The 19,011-nt window shown below is 37.6% G+C and overlaps 1 protein-coding gene across 1 annotated transcript; it reads left to right on the forward strand.

The window, feature by feature from the left end:
• Positions 1-4,593: 4,593 nt before the first annotated feature.
• LOC146136156 (heparan sulfate glucosamine 3-O-sulfotransferase 2-like) lies at positions 4,594-8,771 on the forward strand. The gene is made up of 5 exons (XM_083396171.1): positions 4,594-4,706; positions 5,284-5,388; positions 5,509-5,654; positions 7,249-7,471; positions 8,253-8,771. The coding sequence occupies exons 2-5, from the start codon at positions 5,296-5,298 to the stop codon at positions 8,769-8,771; spliced, it is 981 nt and encodes a 326-aa protein (XP_083252297.1). The 5' UTR covers positions 4,594-4,706; positions 5,284-5,295.
• The last annotated feature ends 10,240 nt before the right edge of the window (positions 8,772-19,011 follow it).

The raw sequence follows: 19,011 nt of genomic DNA on the forward strand, positions 1-19,011 counted from the left end.
TGCTATTAACCTAATATAATAAAGTTGCATTTATGAAACATCTTCTCTACACATTTGCTGGAACCTAATAAATATAATATAAAAATTTATTCAGCAATAAATAAGTGCTGATTGAGTATTCACTGCTACTTTCTAGGCAAACTTACAAACTTACATTATAATATATATTGTGAACACGAATAAGACATTAATTATAAAGAAGATGAATAATATAATCATGGATGTACAAGCAAGTTATTAAAAAAATGATTTTATGTTTTAATTAAGAACTAATCTCAGTAAAATTTACTTATAGTTTTTAGCTGTTTAAACTTTTGTCTGCAATATTTTCTACAAATCGGTTATGATTGTTTCGTACAAGCACTTTTTCTTGCTTGGGTACAGTATTTTAGGCTATGCTACGCAAAATCAAAATAATCGTTCAATCGCAACTATAGGATTTTCGCCCCTGAGCTGTCCGAATGAAATTATTTACGACCAACTTCAATTGCTTTACTAAAATAATGCAAGGTTCACTGGTGTTTGTGTATACTCTAAATGGGCCCTTATCTCAACCAAGCCTAGTAAATTTCTTGCTTGGAATGCAAACTTAATCAAGAGAAAAACCAACAACCTACGTACGTGCCTTTCGCCTTGCTTCGTACACACTTCAGCCTCGCCCTTACGATTGATTACACAACCCCAGGAGGGGCCTCCGTCAATTAGTTGCCATAACTGTACGTTGAGTTTACAAAACCGGCCTTACGAGCGGCGCGCACTGTTTTCTGTTGTCTTGAACGCGCGATTCAGGTGCGGCTGGTAATGATGAATCTGTTTTGTAAATTCCAGTTTAAATCCCTTGACCCGTGTCGCGAAACAATGCCCAGGCATTGTCGACGCGCGACGCTACAACAATCTTCATAGGCTTGCGCATACGCGACCGGGCAATCAAGCATCTTGTTCGCTTATATTCGACGCAATTAAACTCTCCGGTTTTGGATTATAAATAGCCCAGGCTGTGACGTCATAATGTTGGGATTTTCTCAGCGGCTTTATACCTTTTGCGAGTGGCAATAAATTCTAGTCCCGAAAACTTGCTGAAGTGAGCAGTGTAAATTAAAGCATTTCAGCACGGCGTTACGTTTTTTTCTGAGAGTATAGCTTTCTCATATAGTAATAACTTAAAATGGACCGAACGTTGTCACTGTTGTTAAAAAATTCCACAAGCACATCCGATTATTTGTAGTTCTGGTTGAGGGGGCATGGAATATTTTGTCAGAGGTGCGCTTTATTTCGAGACAACCACATTTTTTTAGGATTTCCTGAAATGTAGAAATAACCGAAACGTAATCATATCTACGTATTATTTATGTTTTAATCCGACAACTTTGACGTGCTTTAATGTTTATGGAACTCTTCGTCCATGATATATTTTGCTTGGGTATAAAACCGCGGATCCAAGGTGATCCAAAACTGGCCTCTAGGTATACCTTTTTGTAAAAAACAAGTTAAAAAGGAACGTTACAAGAACATTGTTAGTCGTTCGTGGAAGCTCAGCGGAGATGACATCACGAAAAAATGCTGGTCGATACCAAAATGGGTGACGCGATGAACACTGATTGGTTAGAATTGGGCGGCAATCAGACCAGATAGGTTATATTTGTTTGCAAAATTATAAAATTATTATTTTTTGCATTTTTTGCCTCCGAATGCATTTTTCTTTGATCCCGGAAACATGCTGAAATACAAAAAACATTTTTTATTGACCTAGGAGTAACCTTCAAATTGCGATATGACGTAAATCTGAACAAAAATTTATTTTTGTTTGGCATTTTCAGGCTGGCTCAGTGGCGCCGAAATATCTTAAAACGGCTATATACCTTGTAACAAAAAAGGCGTTGACCTGCGTTAAGTTTAAATGGTGGCATTAATGTTTTCTTCTTTTATTTTCATATATCTGTAGCCGAATCGGACGTCCCCGGACCATATACTGTTCGAAAAGACGCCAAAAGTACTTGATTAGCGAGTTCCCCAACGATTTCTGGAATCCTACAGGAATGAAAACCTGCCAACTACCAAGTTTGTGCTAATTTTATGCGATTTAGTTCATAGCGCTTTCTTCGACTGTACAAAAGCCAAAGGGAAATTCTTCTAGGATCGTCAATAGGCAGAGCTAAGAAGTCTAAAACATTTTCATTATTGAGTTTAACTTTTATTTTTTTGACATTGAGTTTATTAAAATCATTTTAGTTGTACCCGAACCACGAAAGTTTAAAGGGTACTGAACGTTGTAAGCTTTTGTTATAGAAAACCTAATATTAGTTTATGCCAGATTTAAAAGATTTTATGCTAGTGATAAACACATAAATAACTTAACATACTATCATGTCAATTTAGGAATTGTTAAGGTGTTAAATCAAACGTTCATAAATAAAACAAAATTGTTTCGCGTTGACGAGAATCGGCATGACATTTTTTAGATATAACGTAATAAATTGACGACTTTATAATAAAACTTAATCAACCTTCTGTTTTCCCCCCAAAAAGTTAAACTATATGAGTCTATATACATATATTCATGAAGAAGGTGCCAAACTCTTTTCTTCTCCATGTTCAAGCAATAGGCTACACTTTGACTATAATTAGGCTTTTGTGGTCCCTTTAAAACAAGTCCACGTACTCCTCAAGGGGTTCACGGACCTCCCTGTGTTAACTTGATATAGTTAACGAGGGTTTGGGTAAGTAACTAGCATTTAGTTGTAACCACACCCTTTTATCCAATGTTAAAAATGTTGTTTATTGTTCCTCATATACTAAAAAATAAATATGTTTGTGCTTTTTAAGTTTCGGCGATTCGACACCCTTGGCACTTCGTTGAATACTCCTTGGCAAATATTCGTAGCGTTATAAAATACGAGCGACGTTAGAAAGTTTTATAAGCACATAACCGAGATGTACAAAGACCGCGTGGTGCGAATGCTGATGAAAGGCATTTGTATTTTCTTCAAGCCTGGTTAATTTCGACTATTCCCGAAGAAGACTTCTGTTTGTCGATGCCTAAGTAAAAAGAGACCACGGCAAGCGATGTTAAAGGCACCGAAATTCTCGGCCTAAAACGTGAATTATCCCAGAATTTTATAGTAATGCCGAGTGCATAAGTAGAGGAAAAGGAAACACCAGAAGCCTCATCAACGGAACCGTTTTCCAACCAAAGCTTTCGGAAAACGCCTATTCGAGCCTACGTGATTTTTACAGACCATTCAGCGGTTTGTTCAGTTATCAGAAGGATTAGGACTCGACTGATTGTAACGTGAACAAAACAAAATTGTTAGAGGCTTATTTTTTGTTTGCAATCTGTGTAAAAATACCCCAATTTAAGTTCCTATTGTCGTGGTTTTAAATTTTTACTATATGACTTTGGGGCGGGATTGAATTGAATTGTTCTCGTCAAATTTAACAAAACTTATGCTATTGAAAGGTTGCATCATTGAATTAAATTCCACGAGAACCGGCGAAAGACCATTCCAATTTATGAGACTCGCAGCAATTTTAACACTAAAATAGGTGTTTCCGTAAATATATTTAATCAAGCGCCTGTGCTTTAAAAACTTTTACTTGCTCTTAAGCTTCCTTTATTGAGAGGCTCTTTTTGGAATTCGTATCCAAACTATAACTGTAATAACATCAGATACAGAAAAACAACGTAACGGTTATCTGCAGGTCGTACAGCGAACAGCATGTTTTTAACACTGTTTTACTATTACCGGAAATTATTATAACAAAAAATGCCTTTCAAACATCATTGGGCAGTCGACTAGGTTCAAAATTTGTTCACCACGAGAATCAAATGAGGTTGTGAATGGTCGCGGTTATACAGTCATTGGTACTTGCTAGTGTTACTGTATTGTGCGAGTCCAGGATTGCTGATATTATAGTCACAGACCTATAGCGAAATTGTTGCAAAGTATAGCCTATATTAAAGAATGATTTTTGCAGTGTTACTTTTGCATCCTACGTATAGCCTACGGATTTAAATGTTTAAGTTAGTTGTAAAACGATATACGAAATTATGGTCTACATAAGAATGCTACGTTAGGGTAGGTAGTGTGTGGAGCAGCTATGCTCAAATTATTTTGATCCCGGTCAGACGTGTTGTTGAAGAAAAGCCAGTAACCACCAGAACTGCTTCTTGTCATACTAAAATACTTTTGCTCTGTTACAACAAAACATCCATGTCCCACCGAAATCTTGCCATATACCCTACTGATAGGGCGCACGCCTCATTTTGAGATCGACTGGTGTAGAGGTAGGCCTACCGTTAAATGTTGGTGTAGGGGAGCGTCTAACCGCGTCTAACAATTTTGAATCATTGCCCAGTTGTTATTTGACTCTTTTACATTATTTAAATAGTAAGCAGGGAAAATAGGCAGTTAATAATGTTAATAAGACCGACAGTAAAATTTATGTTTGCTTGATAATCGTCTGATTTAAAAATAATTATGTACATTGTTTATTGTACAGTTATAACACGTTCTCTTGGGAAAAGTCTTTACAGTAAACAATCTGCTTTACAGTAAACAATGAGGCTAGGCACACCTGGTAAGCAATGGAAGTTGTTTGCTGCATGCGTTTTTCTGCTTTTCTGCATAGCAGTTTACAGGTATTTTGCTCTGGATGACGTTTATCGGAAATCTACGCCTGCAAGTTCCAGTCGATTTTTTAATCAGGTTATTGTTTTATGGTCTGATATACGAGGTGTTGTCGTGGGTACGTCCATCACGTGTTAGTTTCAGCAGGGATAGCCTAAAATCAAAGTAAAGGGCTAGACCCACCACTGGATAACATAAGAGAATGTGTTGCAATGCGGCGTAATTGGTTTAAGCCAAATATACAATTTTTGTGACGTTTATTTTTATCAATCAAACACAAAAGTTTTTTTAGAATGTAAAAATATTTGATTTAACTTATGGTTATTTGAGTCTTTATTTAAGCAACACTTCAATGTAGGTATAGGAAATAAAAATAAAAATTAATTTGAAACGATTATGTCCGTCTCTCTTGTTCGGTTGTCGGTCGGATGAGTTTGTAAAACACTCGAACTTTATAATTCAAAAAACAACAACATTAGTTTAGGAACGGCAAAACTGAAATAATATGGGCCTATATCGGACATCCACCATTCCACATTTCTAGTAACATAATATCCATTTCACCGAAACAAGTCTGCTTCTTGTTGTTTAATAAAATCATTCGAGCAAAATCATTAGTTGCATCTCAGGTAACTTCGAGTATAATCTTTTTCAGGTAATCTCCAAAATGTTTCAGACGTCATTAACTTACCCTGCGTCGGGAAAGACTAACTGGAGAACGACCGAGCGTCGCCAAAAAGCGCCGAAACGTTTACCACATGTAAGTCAATGGTTGTTGATTGTATAAGTATCGCAAAGTATATCTGATATAAAGAAAGGAAAATAGCTCTAGATAAAGTAGGCTACTCCAACAACGTGCAATTCTCTAAATGTTGTTCAGATCATTGCGATCGGAAGTAAAAAGTGCGGGACTGGGGCATTTCAAAGTTTCATCCAGTACCATTCAAAAGTCGTGATACCTTACCGGAACTGGACGGAGCCACATTTCTTTGACCAAAACTACGGACGAGGCTTAACTTTTTACAAGTAAATACTAAATCATCATTACGTATTTATCTACGATTTTGAGGCAGACTTCGATAAGCAACCCTTCGTTTTCGTATTATGTTTACATGGGGTGACTAAACTTAATGATATATATAGGCCTACTACAGATTCGTTGTAACCTTGACACCATAGAAACAATCCAATTTGCTATCTAACCAGCACAAATAAATTAGCTAAATCGCAATTACATTTTTAGAAGGTGAGTATAGACATCAAAGTCGAAGCCTTATAGTTGGGACTCGGTGGTCGAGTGAAACTATATTTCCCGGTCCGACATACACATATACGCAGTACGAGGCGGAATAGCATCCAGTGGTTCTAAACTTTTATTCTTGCGACGCCTTACAAAAAATGCATTGACTTGCGATGCACCATTATTTCATTGTTGAAGAAATGAATGACCTATTAGTGTTATACAAGAAACGTAATCACTATGCGATGCCGTTTGGAAAATTGAAACGACGCACCAGGGCGCCGCGACGCGCAGTTTGAGAACCTCTGGGATAGGCAAAAGTAATTTTATGCGGATGGAAGGGTTGTATTACCTCTATGAGTGGATGATGTATATACACCCTATGTTGGTTGCGGAGATAAGAGAAATACCGGGCTATGGAGTCAGTTGTCAGACAAAACTTCATTTTGACAACCGGGCGGATTCACGTTGTTTTAAACCGATTCCTCATCCCTGATAGAGATATGTCAGTCTCTTACACTGGTTAACCTTTATTTGAACAATTGTTTTCATGTGTAGGCCTATAGATGTCTGTCAAATTCTGCCTTAGAGCGCAAGGTATAGAAACAAATTTTATAAGAATAATGCACGCGGCAATTATACAATTAGGTAGTTTTTGTCAGCAACAATTCCTCAGAATTATTGGATAAGTACACCGAAAGCCATCATTATACGTAAGCCGTAATCGTTAGTCAAAAAGCAGATTCAGAAGGGCTAGATCTCAGTTGTTAACACACATATGTGTGCATGTTTCATTGAATTATTGGATAATTTATATTATGCAACTGGTTAAAATTAGAAGCATTTGAACGTTTTTACAGCTGTATAAAAAGCCATATTTCTATCAGATAGACTAGCGTTTAAACCACTTTGATGATAGTTCACATTATACTTATGAATCCTTAAATGTAAAATTATAAAAGAATAAACTGGAACAACGTTTTGGCCATGTTATGCGGCGTTAAAACACGTTACAAATACACAACAGCTATCACAATTTTATAAATAACGAAGGACTTTACAAGGAAAAAAAACACGTGTTGGCGTAATCAGCATCTTTTTTGCTTTCAAATGCCTATGAGTAAACAAATTATGTAAAGTCTCAATGCTACCTATTAACGAAGGGTTAATAACAATTAAGAGTAACAGTGCGACTTTGAGCTTGCGTAAAGTTTAAATACTAAATTCGAAAGCAATCAAGGTTGATTTTCAATAACCGATTTCTGCCGTATTTTATCAAAACGTGAATACGGTCGTACTGGCTATATACAAAAAATAACATTTAAACAAATTGAGGTACAGTAACATCTAACTGTCGACTTTCTTATGCTTCACGTATAGGTCTATGTGGCCAAGCAGGAAATCCAAGGACCAGGTACTATTTGAGAAGACGCCAAAGTATTTAGTCAGCGAGGCGGTTCCTCAACGAATTCTGGAATCTTACAGAAATGAAAACCTTCCGACTCCCAAGTTCGTGCTGATTTCATGCGATCCAGTTCATAGGGCTTTCTCCGACTATTCGCAAGCCAGAAGAAAATGTTCCCCGGTTACTAAATGTGACATGGTACGTGCTGGCAGTATTTTTATGAATGACTTAAGCTAAGTCACAGATTTTAAATTACCTTACTTGGCTCAATTCGTTTAGGAAAAAGGCTTGAATTGGTCATTAACGCTAATAAAGTTTTAATTTATACCCTAACGTTTGTCTTAAAAGTAGTTTCCAAATCTTAATAATATCTTGACTTGGAATTGAATTACCACGACACTTGGCTTAAATTGGCTGGGATTAGGGTAATTTAAAAATGATTCTTACAACACTGCATGTAAATTGTACAGTATTAGAACAGATCTCTTTTTTCCAATTGTCGTCATTTAGGCGTGTTAAAAGACCATGCTTTTTTCTTTTATAAATATTCTGTTTATTCGTTACCTTGACACACTGCTATAGATTCAACGTGCTTTTGTAAATTGCTTGCGTGCATTTAAACCAAAACTAATAGCACTCCTTTTAGTACCGTAAATGACACGATAATATCAAAATAAAATGTTGCAAGCGTTACGGAAATATATTTTACTTAAATGAAACTCAGTCACAAGTGACTGACAAAAGTATCTTATCAAATTAGAACACAATGAACTGAATAAAGACTGACTTATCGCAAAAACTGAACACAGGAACTGTAGTGTAGATAGATTACATTACAAATTATTTATTAACGTATTTATTGAAACTTGTCTTCAGTGCCACAGTTGTTTTTCAGCGTTTGAAGGAGACAAATACGAGTATAAACCAAGATTATCATCTTACTGCATATAAAATATTTTTCAACAATTTTTATTTTTAGCCTTTCGACACCTTCGATAAGTTTGTAGACCACTCCATAGCAAAAATAAGAAACGTAACGTCAACGACAACGGACGTCATAGAATTTTACAAGCACGTGAATGCACTTTACGAGGATAAGCTGTTAAAAATGGTATTGAGAGGAGTCTACTCGTATTTTCTTAAAGGATGGTTTCAAATTTTCCCAAAGAGTGATTTTGTATTTGTCGATGCCGATGAACTTTTAAGGGACCCTGGAAATGCAATGTTAAAGTCGCAGGAAAAACTCGGCTTAAGTCCGGAACTCCAGCCGAAGAACTTCGAATTTGTCCCGCAGAAAGGTTTTTTTTGCGTAAAGCTCAGCGATAAAAAAAAACAATGTATGGGAGACGGAAAGGGGAACACAAGAACCATTAACAATGGAACTGTCACCCAAGCCAAGCTTTCTGAATACGCCAAAGTAGTCCTGGGCGATTTCTACGAACCATTTAATAAGGAGTTTATTCAGTTGTCGGAAGGACTGGGACTTGATTGGTTATAGCACTACATGCGTTCTAGCAGTGCTAGACTTTGTTTTTTATATGCTCATTTTATGACCGTTATAGTGGTATAGTGCAGTGCTTCTTAAAAAAATTTAGTTTTGTTCACCCCTAGCATCGATATCCAGATTTCATTCACCCGTCTAATGATATGATAAAACTATCTCATCTATATATAACAGCACAAAATGATTTAGGTTGTATCGATTTTTGTTAAGATTAACTCAAGCTAAGTTTTACCATTGAAAATCTACAATTTATCGAGTCCAGAAATTTAAAGCTACAAAAGCACAAAACACAGTCAACACATTTTTGTTCTTAAACACTCGGTGCAAACCAACTTTACTATTACAATAAGAAAAAAAATGTTCAGTAGTCGATATTACTGCGCAGCTATCATGCATTTCTGACAGTTCACCCTTATTCACCCCTTTTGATTGGTTCAGCCCTGCAAAAATTTTGAACCATTTACCAGTTTAAGAAAAAATGGTATAGTGGTATAAACATTTTTGTTTTCTAAACGACACCTTGAGTAACTTTAATACCGATTACACGGAACGCCCATAGCGGTAACCAAGGTAATGATAATAGATAAACAAAACGGATAATTAGGCTGTCGTTTTAAAAAAAGTAAATATAAAAGCCCATACACGTTTAATAACGTAATAAATCTTTATTAGAAACGTGAGGCATGGCCTAACGACACCGATAAAAAAAAAGCTTAACAGGCAATCAAAAAACTCAACAAATAAGTGATGTAACCAGGTGAAGTGTAGCTCGCTTCATATTTTAAACCAGGGATGACAAACCACTGACATCAAAATGTTGCAGTCATTTTCAGGAAATAATAAATGTAAAAAAAAAATTCTTTGTTAAATATCACTATATTATTTAAATCAGGGCTGCCCAATCTGTGGGTCGTGTAAAATTGTTTTAGAGGTGTCGAGTATAGAGGCCTACATTAACTGCACTTCAACAAATGCGTGTGACAACTAAAAGCATTTTGTTTATCGCTGTAAAACGTAAAGGGTGGCGGGAAATTAGGAGCTCGCAGACTAAAAATTGTAAATACACTGTTACCAAAAAAGTGAATACCCTGTGAACAGCTGTTTGCTAAACTCCTGCAATTCGGGTGCATCTAAAATATGCAGGATCGCAAGGATCGCAAGGATCGCAAGGAACGCAAGGACCGCAAGGACCGCAAGGACCGCAAGGACCACAAGGATCGCAAGGATCGCAAGGATCGCAAAAATCGCAAAGATCGCAAGGTTCGCAAGATTCGCAAGGTTCGCAAGGTTCGCAAGGATCGCTAGGATCGCTAGGATCGCTAGGATCGCAAGGATCGCAAGGATCGCAAGGATCGCAAGGATCGCAAGGATCGCTAGGATCGCTAGGATCGCTAGGATCGCAAGGATCGCAAGGATCGCAAGGATCGCAAGGATCGCAAGGATCGCAAGGACCGCAAGGATCGCAAGGACCGCAAGGACCGCAAGGACCGCAAAGATCGCTAGGATCGCAAGGTTCGCTAGGATCGCAAGGTTCGCAAGGTTCGCAAGGTTCGCAAGGATCGCTAGGATCGCTAGGATCGCAAGGATCGCAAGGATCGCAAGGATCGCAAGGATCGCAAGGATCGCAAGGATCGCAAGGACCGCAAGGACCGCAAGGATCGCAAGGATCGCAAGGATCGCAAAAATCGCAAAGATCGCAAGGATCGCAAGGATCGCTAGGATCGCTAGGATCGCTAGGTTCGCTAGGTTCGCAAGGATCGCAAGAATCGCTAGGATCGCTAGGATCGCTAGGATCGCTAGGATCGCAAGGTTCGCTAGGATCGCAAGGTTCGCTAGGGTCGCTAGGATCGCTATAGGATCGCTAGGACTAGAATCGCTAGGATGGCTAGGATCGCTAGGATTGCTAGGATGGCTATGATCGCTAGGATCGCTAGGATCGCTAGGATAGCTAGGATCGCTAGGATCGCTAGGATCGCTTTTCGGCGGCCAATTATTACTTGCAAATACCCTTCACCTATAATCATAAAGTGTTCGACGAATGACGTTAGGCAAGAAACTAGTGCGTGAGGGTGCAACGTTTTGCAATTTCTTTTAAGGGCGTTTAGTTGCAAAAGAAACATTTCATCGTAAAACGCATAAAGTAACCTATACCGGGGTATTCAAAAGGTCATTTTTAGGTCAACATTCAGCGGTTTATGCTTAGCTTATAAAAAGTAACGGATTTATAAAACTTAAATCGAGTAATCATCTCGACGAATGTAGTGTCATCGCTTGGCTTAAAGCAGATCCGAATATAAAAAATACCTTGTCGGCGTCGAAGAACAAGATTTGTAATGACTAACTAAGTTAATTTAAATTGAAGTAAATTTTTAGAAAGTAAGTGCATTTATTCGTTGATTAATGGCTTTATTTGTTATTAAGAAGTAAAACAAGTGAAAAGAATTTAAACACAATGCTTGGTATTTTTGTAAGCAGGGGGGGCACGAGGGTCGAGAGCAGTGATTCTCAACCGCGGCTTTCAGAGCCGCATGCGGCTCTCAACTGTACATTTTGCGGCTCTCACTAACGGAGTGAAAAATTAGTTAGTAGTAGCAGAATTGCAACAAAGGAAGTAAGAGAAATCAAGAATTAATGAATTGCATCAGAAAGGATCCCGAGTACGAAGTACTGATGTTACTCCCGGGTACGAAGTACTAATGTTAGCGGGTTACTTCCGTCCTGCTGTTTAAAATAATTTTGTGGTTTGTGACAAGGAGTCTAAACACATTCAGTGCAAATCCGTTTTATTTTTAATCAAACTGTTTTCTTTAAAAAAATGATTACCTCTTAAATATGCACTAATATTTCAATTAGGCCTTCATGGACCCCCTAAAACTAGTTCACGCACCCCAAGGGGTCCATGGACCCCAGTTTAAGAACCCTTGAGCTATGGCAGTAAGAAATAGGTATTTCAACAGTGTTAATTAGTTAGCCCAGGCTCACGTAATGTATATTAGTTGTTTTCTTGTTGCTTTCTTACTGTTTTTTAGTTATATGCCTACTGTTGTTTTTTATGCGGCTCCTTGCAAACCTTAGGTTTGAAATGCGGCTCTGGCACAAAAAAAGGTTGAGAATCACTGGTCGAGAGCCTTTCAAAGGGGGCCACGAAGCATTAAAGGTTGAGAACCACTGACCTAGCCGATCATTATAAAACTCAGGGTTTCCCAAACTTTTTTGGACCACGGTTGTGAATAACTGCGGCAATTTTCTTTGAAAGGGTTCACATACTGTACAACAGGGGTCGGCAACCTTTTTCTAGTCGCGTGCTAAAACCAAACTCAGAAAGGTCTCTGCGGGCCGCACAGAATGTTATCTAAGAATGATATTTTTTAAATGTTTTTTTTTTGATTTTTTTGAGGTTATACCGGAATTTCTTTCAAATTTCTTGTAAGTTCTTGTTACATTTCAAAAATAAAAATTAAAAATGAATGTCCAATATTTTTCAATACCGTACGTTTTCCGTTTGTACACGACGCACTTTGGCACTTGGCAGTCAGTCTTCCACGGCGCAAGAAGCGCTAATCTAGTTCAAATGACAACATCATAACGTTGTAGAGCAAGGGTTCTCAACCTTTTTATGGTCGTGGCCCACTTTTGTTTTGAAAATTGTTTGTGGCTCACTTCCTAAGGTTCTGCTTAAATTGGTTACATAACTGAAATGTGTTGAAAATCAAGAACTATACCGTACTTAAAAATATCAATTTTTTTTTAATTATATAGGCTTTATAGTTGCATATCTTTAAAGAGACTCCAGCCTTAAAACCAAAATAAGAACAGCATCAACTTCGGAATAAAAGACAGATAGGAATAAGGCGTAAAATAAGGCGTAAGTAGGACTAATACCTAATAGTCGTAATAATGACGAAATCAGAATCAGATCTAAATAAGGCCTTAACAACATTTTATCTAACCCCAAATAACACCCATAACTATCACTTCCAACCCGAATATTTTCAATCCTAACCCAATTGCTAACACCACCAACTACCCGCCCATAAGCCCAAACGGGGGCAAAATATCAGGGACCAAAACAGCGGCGCCCAAATGTCGACAGCAAACGGCCAATGCCAAACAAGTGTCCCCTAATCATCCCATACCATTTCCCTACAGTAATTTTGTCTATTTCAGTTTTATTCCGATTAACTTTTTTGGGGCTTAATTTGACATATTTAGGTCTTATCTGGACCATTTTAGATCTTATTCTGATATTACTGCGTATTTGGCTTTATTATGTCGGAGGTGTTAGTACTATATGGTGTTATAGATTATCTGATTTATATATTGTTGTTTTGATTTATATATTGTTGTGTTATTATTGTGTTTTCTACTTGAAAGTACTGTGGAATCAATGAGCCAAGCTTATTAGGAAAGTAAAAATACATGTTTTATATATTAAATTGTTTATTCCTTTTGCTCGCGGCGCACCTGACAGCCTTCCATGGCGCACCAGTTGAGAAGCGCTGACCTACACATAACGCAATACTGTAAAACGAACTAAAGTGGCCCACCAGTGGGCCATGGCTCACCGGTTGAGAACCGCTGTTGTAGAGAAACGACGCGTTTCTGTTTATGCTTGTAATTATAGCGTGTTCGCCTGGTAAGGTGTTAAATATTTCACCTCGAAACTTGTTTCCTTTCCTGACCGTTCTGGCAAAACCAGTCGGCATTTTGACTTAACTAGTCCCCAACGCAGTGGCTCTTATGCTATATAGTGTCACGCGGATGTTGGATTAAAAACCGCAGTCAACGATGCATGCCTTACTTGCGAGACGCGTTTAATATTCCGTAAGCTATTTCATAGATAGCAAACTATGCTGAATTATGTGAATGTACAATAAATTTATAAGCGACCTGACAGTATGCTCTTTGAAATTCAACGGTAGTTGGTTTTATTTTGATTTAGTGGAGTTAAATAGCACGGTGGTCATGTCTCCCCTGTAGAAATATACAACGTAAACAAACCTGATGTATAAAGCTCGTTGACGCAAAGCGCGAAGGTAGTTAAAATAGTCAAAAAGTATAAAAAATGGACTCGTGTCTAGTTTGTTAAAGAGGCTGTTGGTCGGATAAATTACATTCGCGTGCCGGATCCGGGCCGAGGCCCGTAGGTTGTCGACCCCTGCTGTACAGCGTATATGTGTGACTTTTTAATTTTTTGTCATTTCGCCACGGACCACCTGTGCAATCGTCGCGAACCACAGTTTGGGAAACCCTGTTATAACTGTCATAGCAATTTTTTTATAGCAATGGGCAGATACAGATTCAATTTATTTTTTGTGCATCCTTGCAAACATTAAAAACAAGATAACATCAAGAAATAACAAACGGACGGCGAAAGGACCTTTCGGTCATCGAGTCGAGCTGCCCATCAAAAATAAATAAATTTAGTAGCAATATTGAAAGTAACCATATTCGTTCCATGGATCCCGCACCTCCCCTAACTTTCTTGCGTGGCGTAATTAAAACCCATACAAGTAAAACTCATAGTTAAAAACATGAGTAAAAACAGGATCAGACGTTTTGTTTAAAGGAAAATATATTTCGCCAAAGTGGCATCATCAGTTCCTGTAAGAGTACAAATAAATAAAATCAGAGCGCAGCCATCAACAAACCAATAAAAGAAACAATAAAATATTAAAACATTATAATAGACTAAAAACGCAATGAAAAGCACTACAGCCTCGCAGGCAACACGACTGGGATAAATGAGTAGGCGACACAAATAAGTAGAGGAAGGGGAAAAAAATACATATGAGCAGTGCGAGATGCTAGACGGTAAAATGCGGCTCGAATGGGTAGCGATAAGATAGCGGTTTATCTTATTCGCGGTAGAACCATTTTTTGGATGTTAATGGTTGCGTTGACTACCTTTAGCCACTTTGCTTCACATATGTCCAACTTATTAAAAGGTGGTTTTTCTAAAAATGTTATGCTGAAACACTCTGCAATGGTAGGCCTCTGCCTCAGCATGGACATGTGTTTGTCAGCGTAGTGGCGCAGAAGTGCTGCTTTGTCGTTATTTTCTTTGTACTTGAAAGTTTTCCATACTGCTCTATGGCCTCTCCACCTTGTTGCAAATAAATTTTTTGTTTGCCCGACGTATCGTTCGCCACATTGCCGACAGGACGCCATGTAAATACCGTGGTCGGTGCAGCAAAGTGCTTGTTTCAGTGCTATGTTCCCATTGCGAGTGGGAAAATTGTTAAAACCCATACAATATAGTTTCCTTCTTTAATTAGCTCACATGGCAGCTGGATTTTTAAATAACTGTTTTAATTAAAGACTAAAACTATTATTAATATATCACAATATTAATAGGGGGGGGTTGCACCTGATCATCAAATATGACAGCTAACTTGGCAAGGTTTTTTGTAAAATTTGCCGGCTCAAAGTTCAAACTTAAAAAACATCACAAATAACAGTTTGAAATTTTATGCCTACTTTTGAATAGCATTATATTGACCCTGGCTGTTAGAGCGATTATAAGCATTTAGCCAATATAGAACAACTATCCCCAGAGGTTTATTGGTAAAAAAACGAACAATATTTTTGTTTACAGTAAAGTTCGGTTTTTTAAAACGTGATTTTTTTCGGCCCGCGACGAGATTTTGAGCGGCCCGCATACACTTTCTGGTGTTATATGATAATGTGGCCCGCGGCCACATTCTGCCACAATCCCCCACTACTTGTTTAGTACGTCAATTTATAGAGATTGTTAGTTATTCTTTGGCTCTTTGTTTTCTTGTGTTTTTAGATTCTTTGTTTTGGGTTGAAATTATATTTAGAATTTACAAGGAATATTTTCCCATGGATTTGCCCAAAAATGTAAGTTTGAGAAGGAGTGTCGCGAATTTAACAAGGATTGAATGCCCTAGTGCTTTTTCACTCAAACCGGCAAGAATCAGTATTTTCTTTTGAATAACAAAATCCGAATGGTGAAAAACAAATGATTCCGGTGTTTTTATTGACTATCGGTTGAACACAAATCAGCTATTATTTCGGGTTTATGCAAAATTATTGAAATCCTTAATTGATATTTTTGTCATTTCAAAAAGTCATATAACTATAAATTGCCGAAGAAAACCAAGACGCTGGTTATTTTAGAAAATGTTGTCAAGAGAAAAAAGACAGCAAATACTTCAATATATTTGTCCAAATCAGAAATAAACAACTGTATAATGCAAAAACGAAGCTGAGCCTAATGCGATAAACTTGGACAGGGTGGTTAATTCTGGAAGCTCGCGTATATATAACACCGTTAAAATGTCGTTGAATATAACTAAAAAAAAAAAAAAACTTTTTTTAATACCATTTTAACATAACGTCGATTATAAAAAAGCTGACAATAATTTTTTTAATTTTGTAAACGATTTATGTGCATTTTTAATTGTTTTTGACTTGAAATAATTTTGACAAATTTTTACCCAACGTGTAATTATTTATCTCATAACATCTAAACAAACCGATTTCGGTTTATAAAGTTGTACTTAGTTTATTCTTTAAGTCGGCAAAAAAGTGTTGTCGTGTTTAACGAGTACAACGTTAGTCGCTATTAAGCGACAAAACATGCAAGCTTTGACAGTACTTAATCCGGCCCGCCAAGTACTTCATTTGGCCATATCTGGCCCGCCGACCGGAGAAGTTGCCCGCCCCTGCTTTAGATGTACCGTGCAATTCCATTAAAAATGCTGCAGCATTTATTTACTATGTAGGCCTAGGTTATTAATGTTCGTGGGAACCCGAATTTGAAAATCGTCCAAAACCTTGAATTACCAAACCAGACAATAACACTTAAAAGCAGCAAAGTTTCGCATAAAATTAGCAAATAATAAAATAAATATATGACCCACTTGAGAATTTTGTAAGTATTATAGGCCGTGTTTGTGACCCGCGCGATGAAAGGTATTTCGCCATCCCTGTTTGAAACGTTTATTTTCGTTTTATTTTAACTAAAAGTAATTATCTAAAGGGCTCCAGGTGCTTTATCAACCGCAGTCGGTTTCAAATTTTTAGGGCTTATATTACGGTACCATTATTCGTAAGATACAAAATATAAATAGTTCTCGGCACCTTTACTAGCATTTTCGCTAAGTGGTTATAATTGCCATGTCACATCAAACCAAATTGAAATTGCCCACATCAGCTGTGTATATTTCAACAGGGAAACATTGACCACCGTACTAGCTGACTCCACTAAATCGAAACTAACCATACTGCCATTGCATTTCAATTCAAAGTGTAAATTGTCAGGTCGCTCATAGGTTTAGTGTAGGCTTTACATTCGATAAATTCAGCATAGCTCCGCTTTTAATAAAAAAATCTTACAGCGCAATAAAAGCACTTCTCGCTAGTATGGCATTCGTATAATGTTCTAGTTCTCTCTTTTCCATCAGCCGACTGAATTTGCCAGACCGGCCCAGCAAGAAAAAGAGTAGCCTATCGAGGTTAAACATTTAACACTTTACCAGGCGAACACGCTGTAATCACAAGCACAAACATGCGTTGCTGTTGTGTACTAAGCACGGATCTAGGATTTTAGTTGGTGGGGAGTTAGGGACCATAAATTTTTGCAGAGATGAAGTCACAAAGTTGCGTCACAACGTAAAGTCATAAAAAGTAACCTGAAGAACATCACAACAGTTCGTTTATTTTGTCAAAGTTTAAGGTTGGAGGGGTGTTACTTTTAATACAAAAGCTACATTACAAAGATGTGTATATTTCAACAGGTGAGACATGACTCTACAGATGTTAATAATGTGTATATTTCAACAGGTGAGACATGACTCTACAGATGTTATCGATTTGCGCAAAGCCAAAAATACCTTTATATTATTTAAATTGCCAAAACTTTTATTTTTTGGGGTGCGATAAAAACGATTTATTATCAAAATATGCTAAGATTCGGCACCGCAAATAAATGCATTTCCGTACTTAACACAGGCAAAAAATGCAGTTTTTAGGGGGGCATCCCCACCCTCTTGGGTTCCGCCCCTGCTGTGTAGCCTATACATGTATAGGAAAACATTCTTGATTTTTAGTACACGAATCGTACATAAAAGATTGCTGTCCTTGATAGTTTTTGAAAAAAGTCAGTAAAGAGGCATGCTCAGCTTCAGTCGGTCCTCAAATTGCCTTATAGCTCCAAGTTTCCATTGTTGTTTGTAATACTTAATCTGGGGAATCCCCTATATCAAAAGTCTTGTATCGTTTCGCAACAACTAACATGGTGTTACGTGCTTAATTAGCACTACAAAATTATCACCGGTTGCTAATTACGCCGACTGTAAATTCTAACATTCATTATTAATTTTGCGCCTTTGTTCTTAAATGTAGGGCTAGGAATTAGGTTTTCGCATTTCGAGACATGTATAATTGTATATTAACGTAATATTCTTGTGCGCTGTGGTGTTCGCCGTTAATTGGACTTTAGACATGTTTTTTCCTGTCTCCAAACATTTCTGCAAATCTCACAATCATTTATCGCTTGTTTTCCGGCGCGGTTTAACTTCTCACTAAAAGGTCCGCCCAATGTTATCTTTCCACGAAACGGCCGCCCTGTAAGGCAGGCCTGGGGTTTCCGGGAGCGCGTCGGTTCCCGTGAAAAGGAGTTTTGTTTTAGCGTATATTACGAGCGGCTCACCGCCTACAGCGGAGAGAGACGTCTGGGTGTAGCCTTGTGAAATTAGCGAGTAAAACTTTAAGTTTCATTATGCTCTGTCTGTCGCCTTTGTAAGTAATTGTGTGTGTCTAAGTGTCATTATTGTTTGTGGTGTGGAAATATTCTACTCTTGCAACCAATACATCTGTACATTGGGTTTTCTTGTTGTGGTCTTTAATATAAGTTCTCTTTGGTAGGTTATTTATTGCCCGAAAATTAAGGACTCACAGCGACTTTACAGGAGGCCTAGGTAATTTTCTAGAATTACTAGTAACGTCGTAACAATGGGGTGCTTCTAAAAATATGCAGGATCACAAGGATAGCAAGGTACACAATTTTGGTTGGTGCGAGTTAGCGTTTGGGTGGGTTAAGTACTATTATAACAATTATTTAATGATAATACTTGACCCACCCTAACCCAAATGATGTGCGTTGTGGTAGGATTCTAGACCAGCGCCGTTAGCTTTTAGGTTCGGGTGGACAATTATTAATATTATATTTATTCTCCCATAGGTGCTTCCTTGCAATTTAAATTTT

Source organism: Ascidiella aspersa, chromosome 8 (assembly GCF_963924565.1).
Source record: "Ascidiella aspersa chromosome 8, kaAscAspe10.2, whole genome shotgun sequence".
Lineage (NCBI taxonomy): Eukaryota > Metazoa > Chordata > Ascidiacea > Phlebobranchia > Ascidiidae > Ascidiella > Ascidiella aspersa.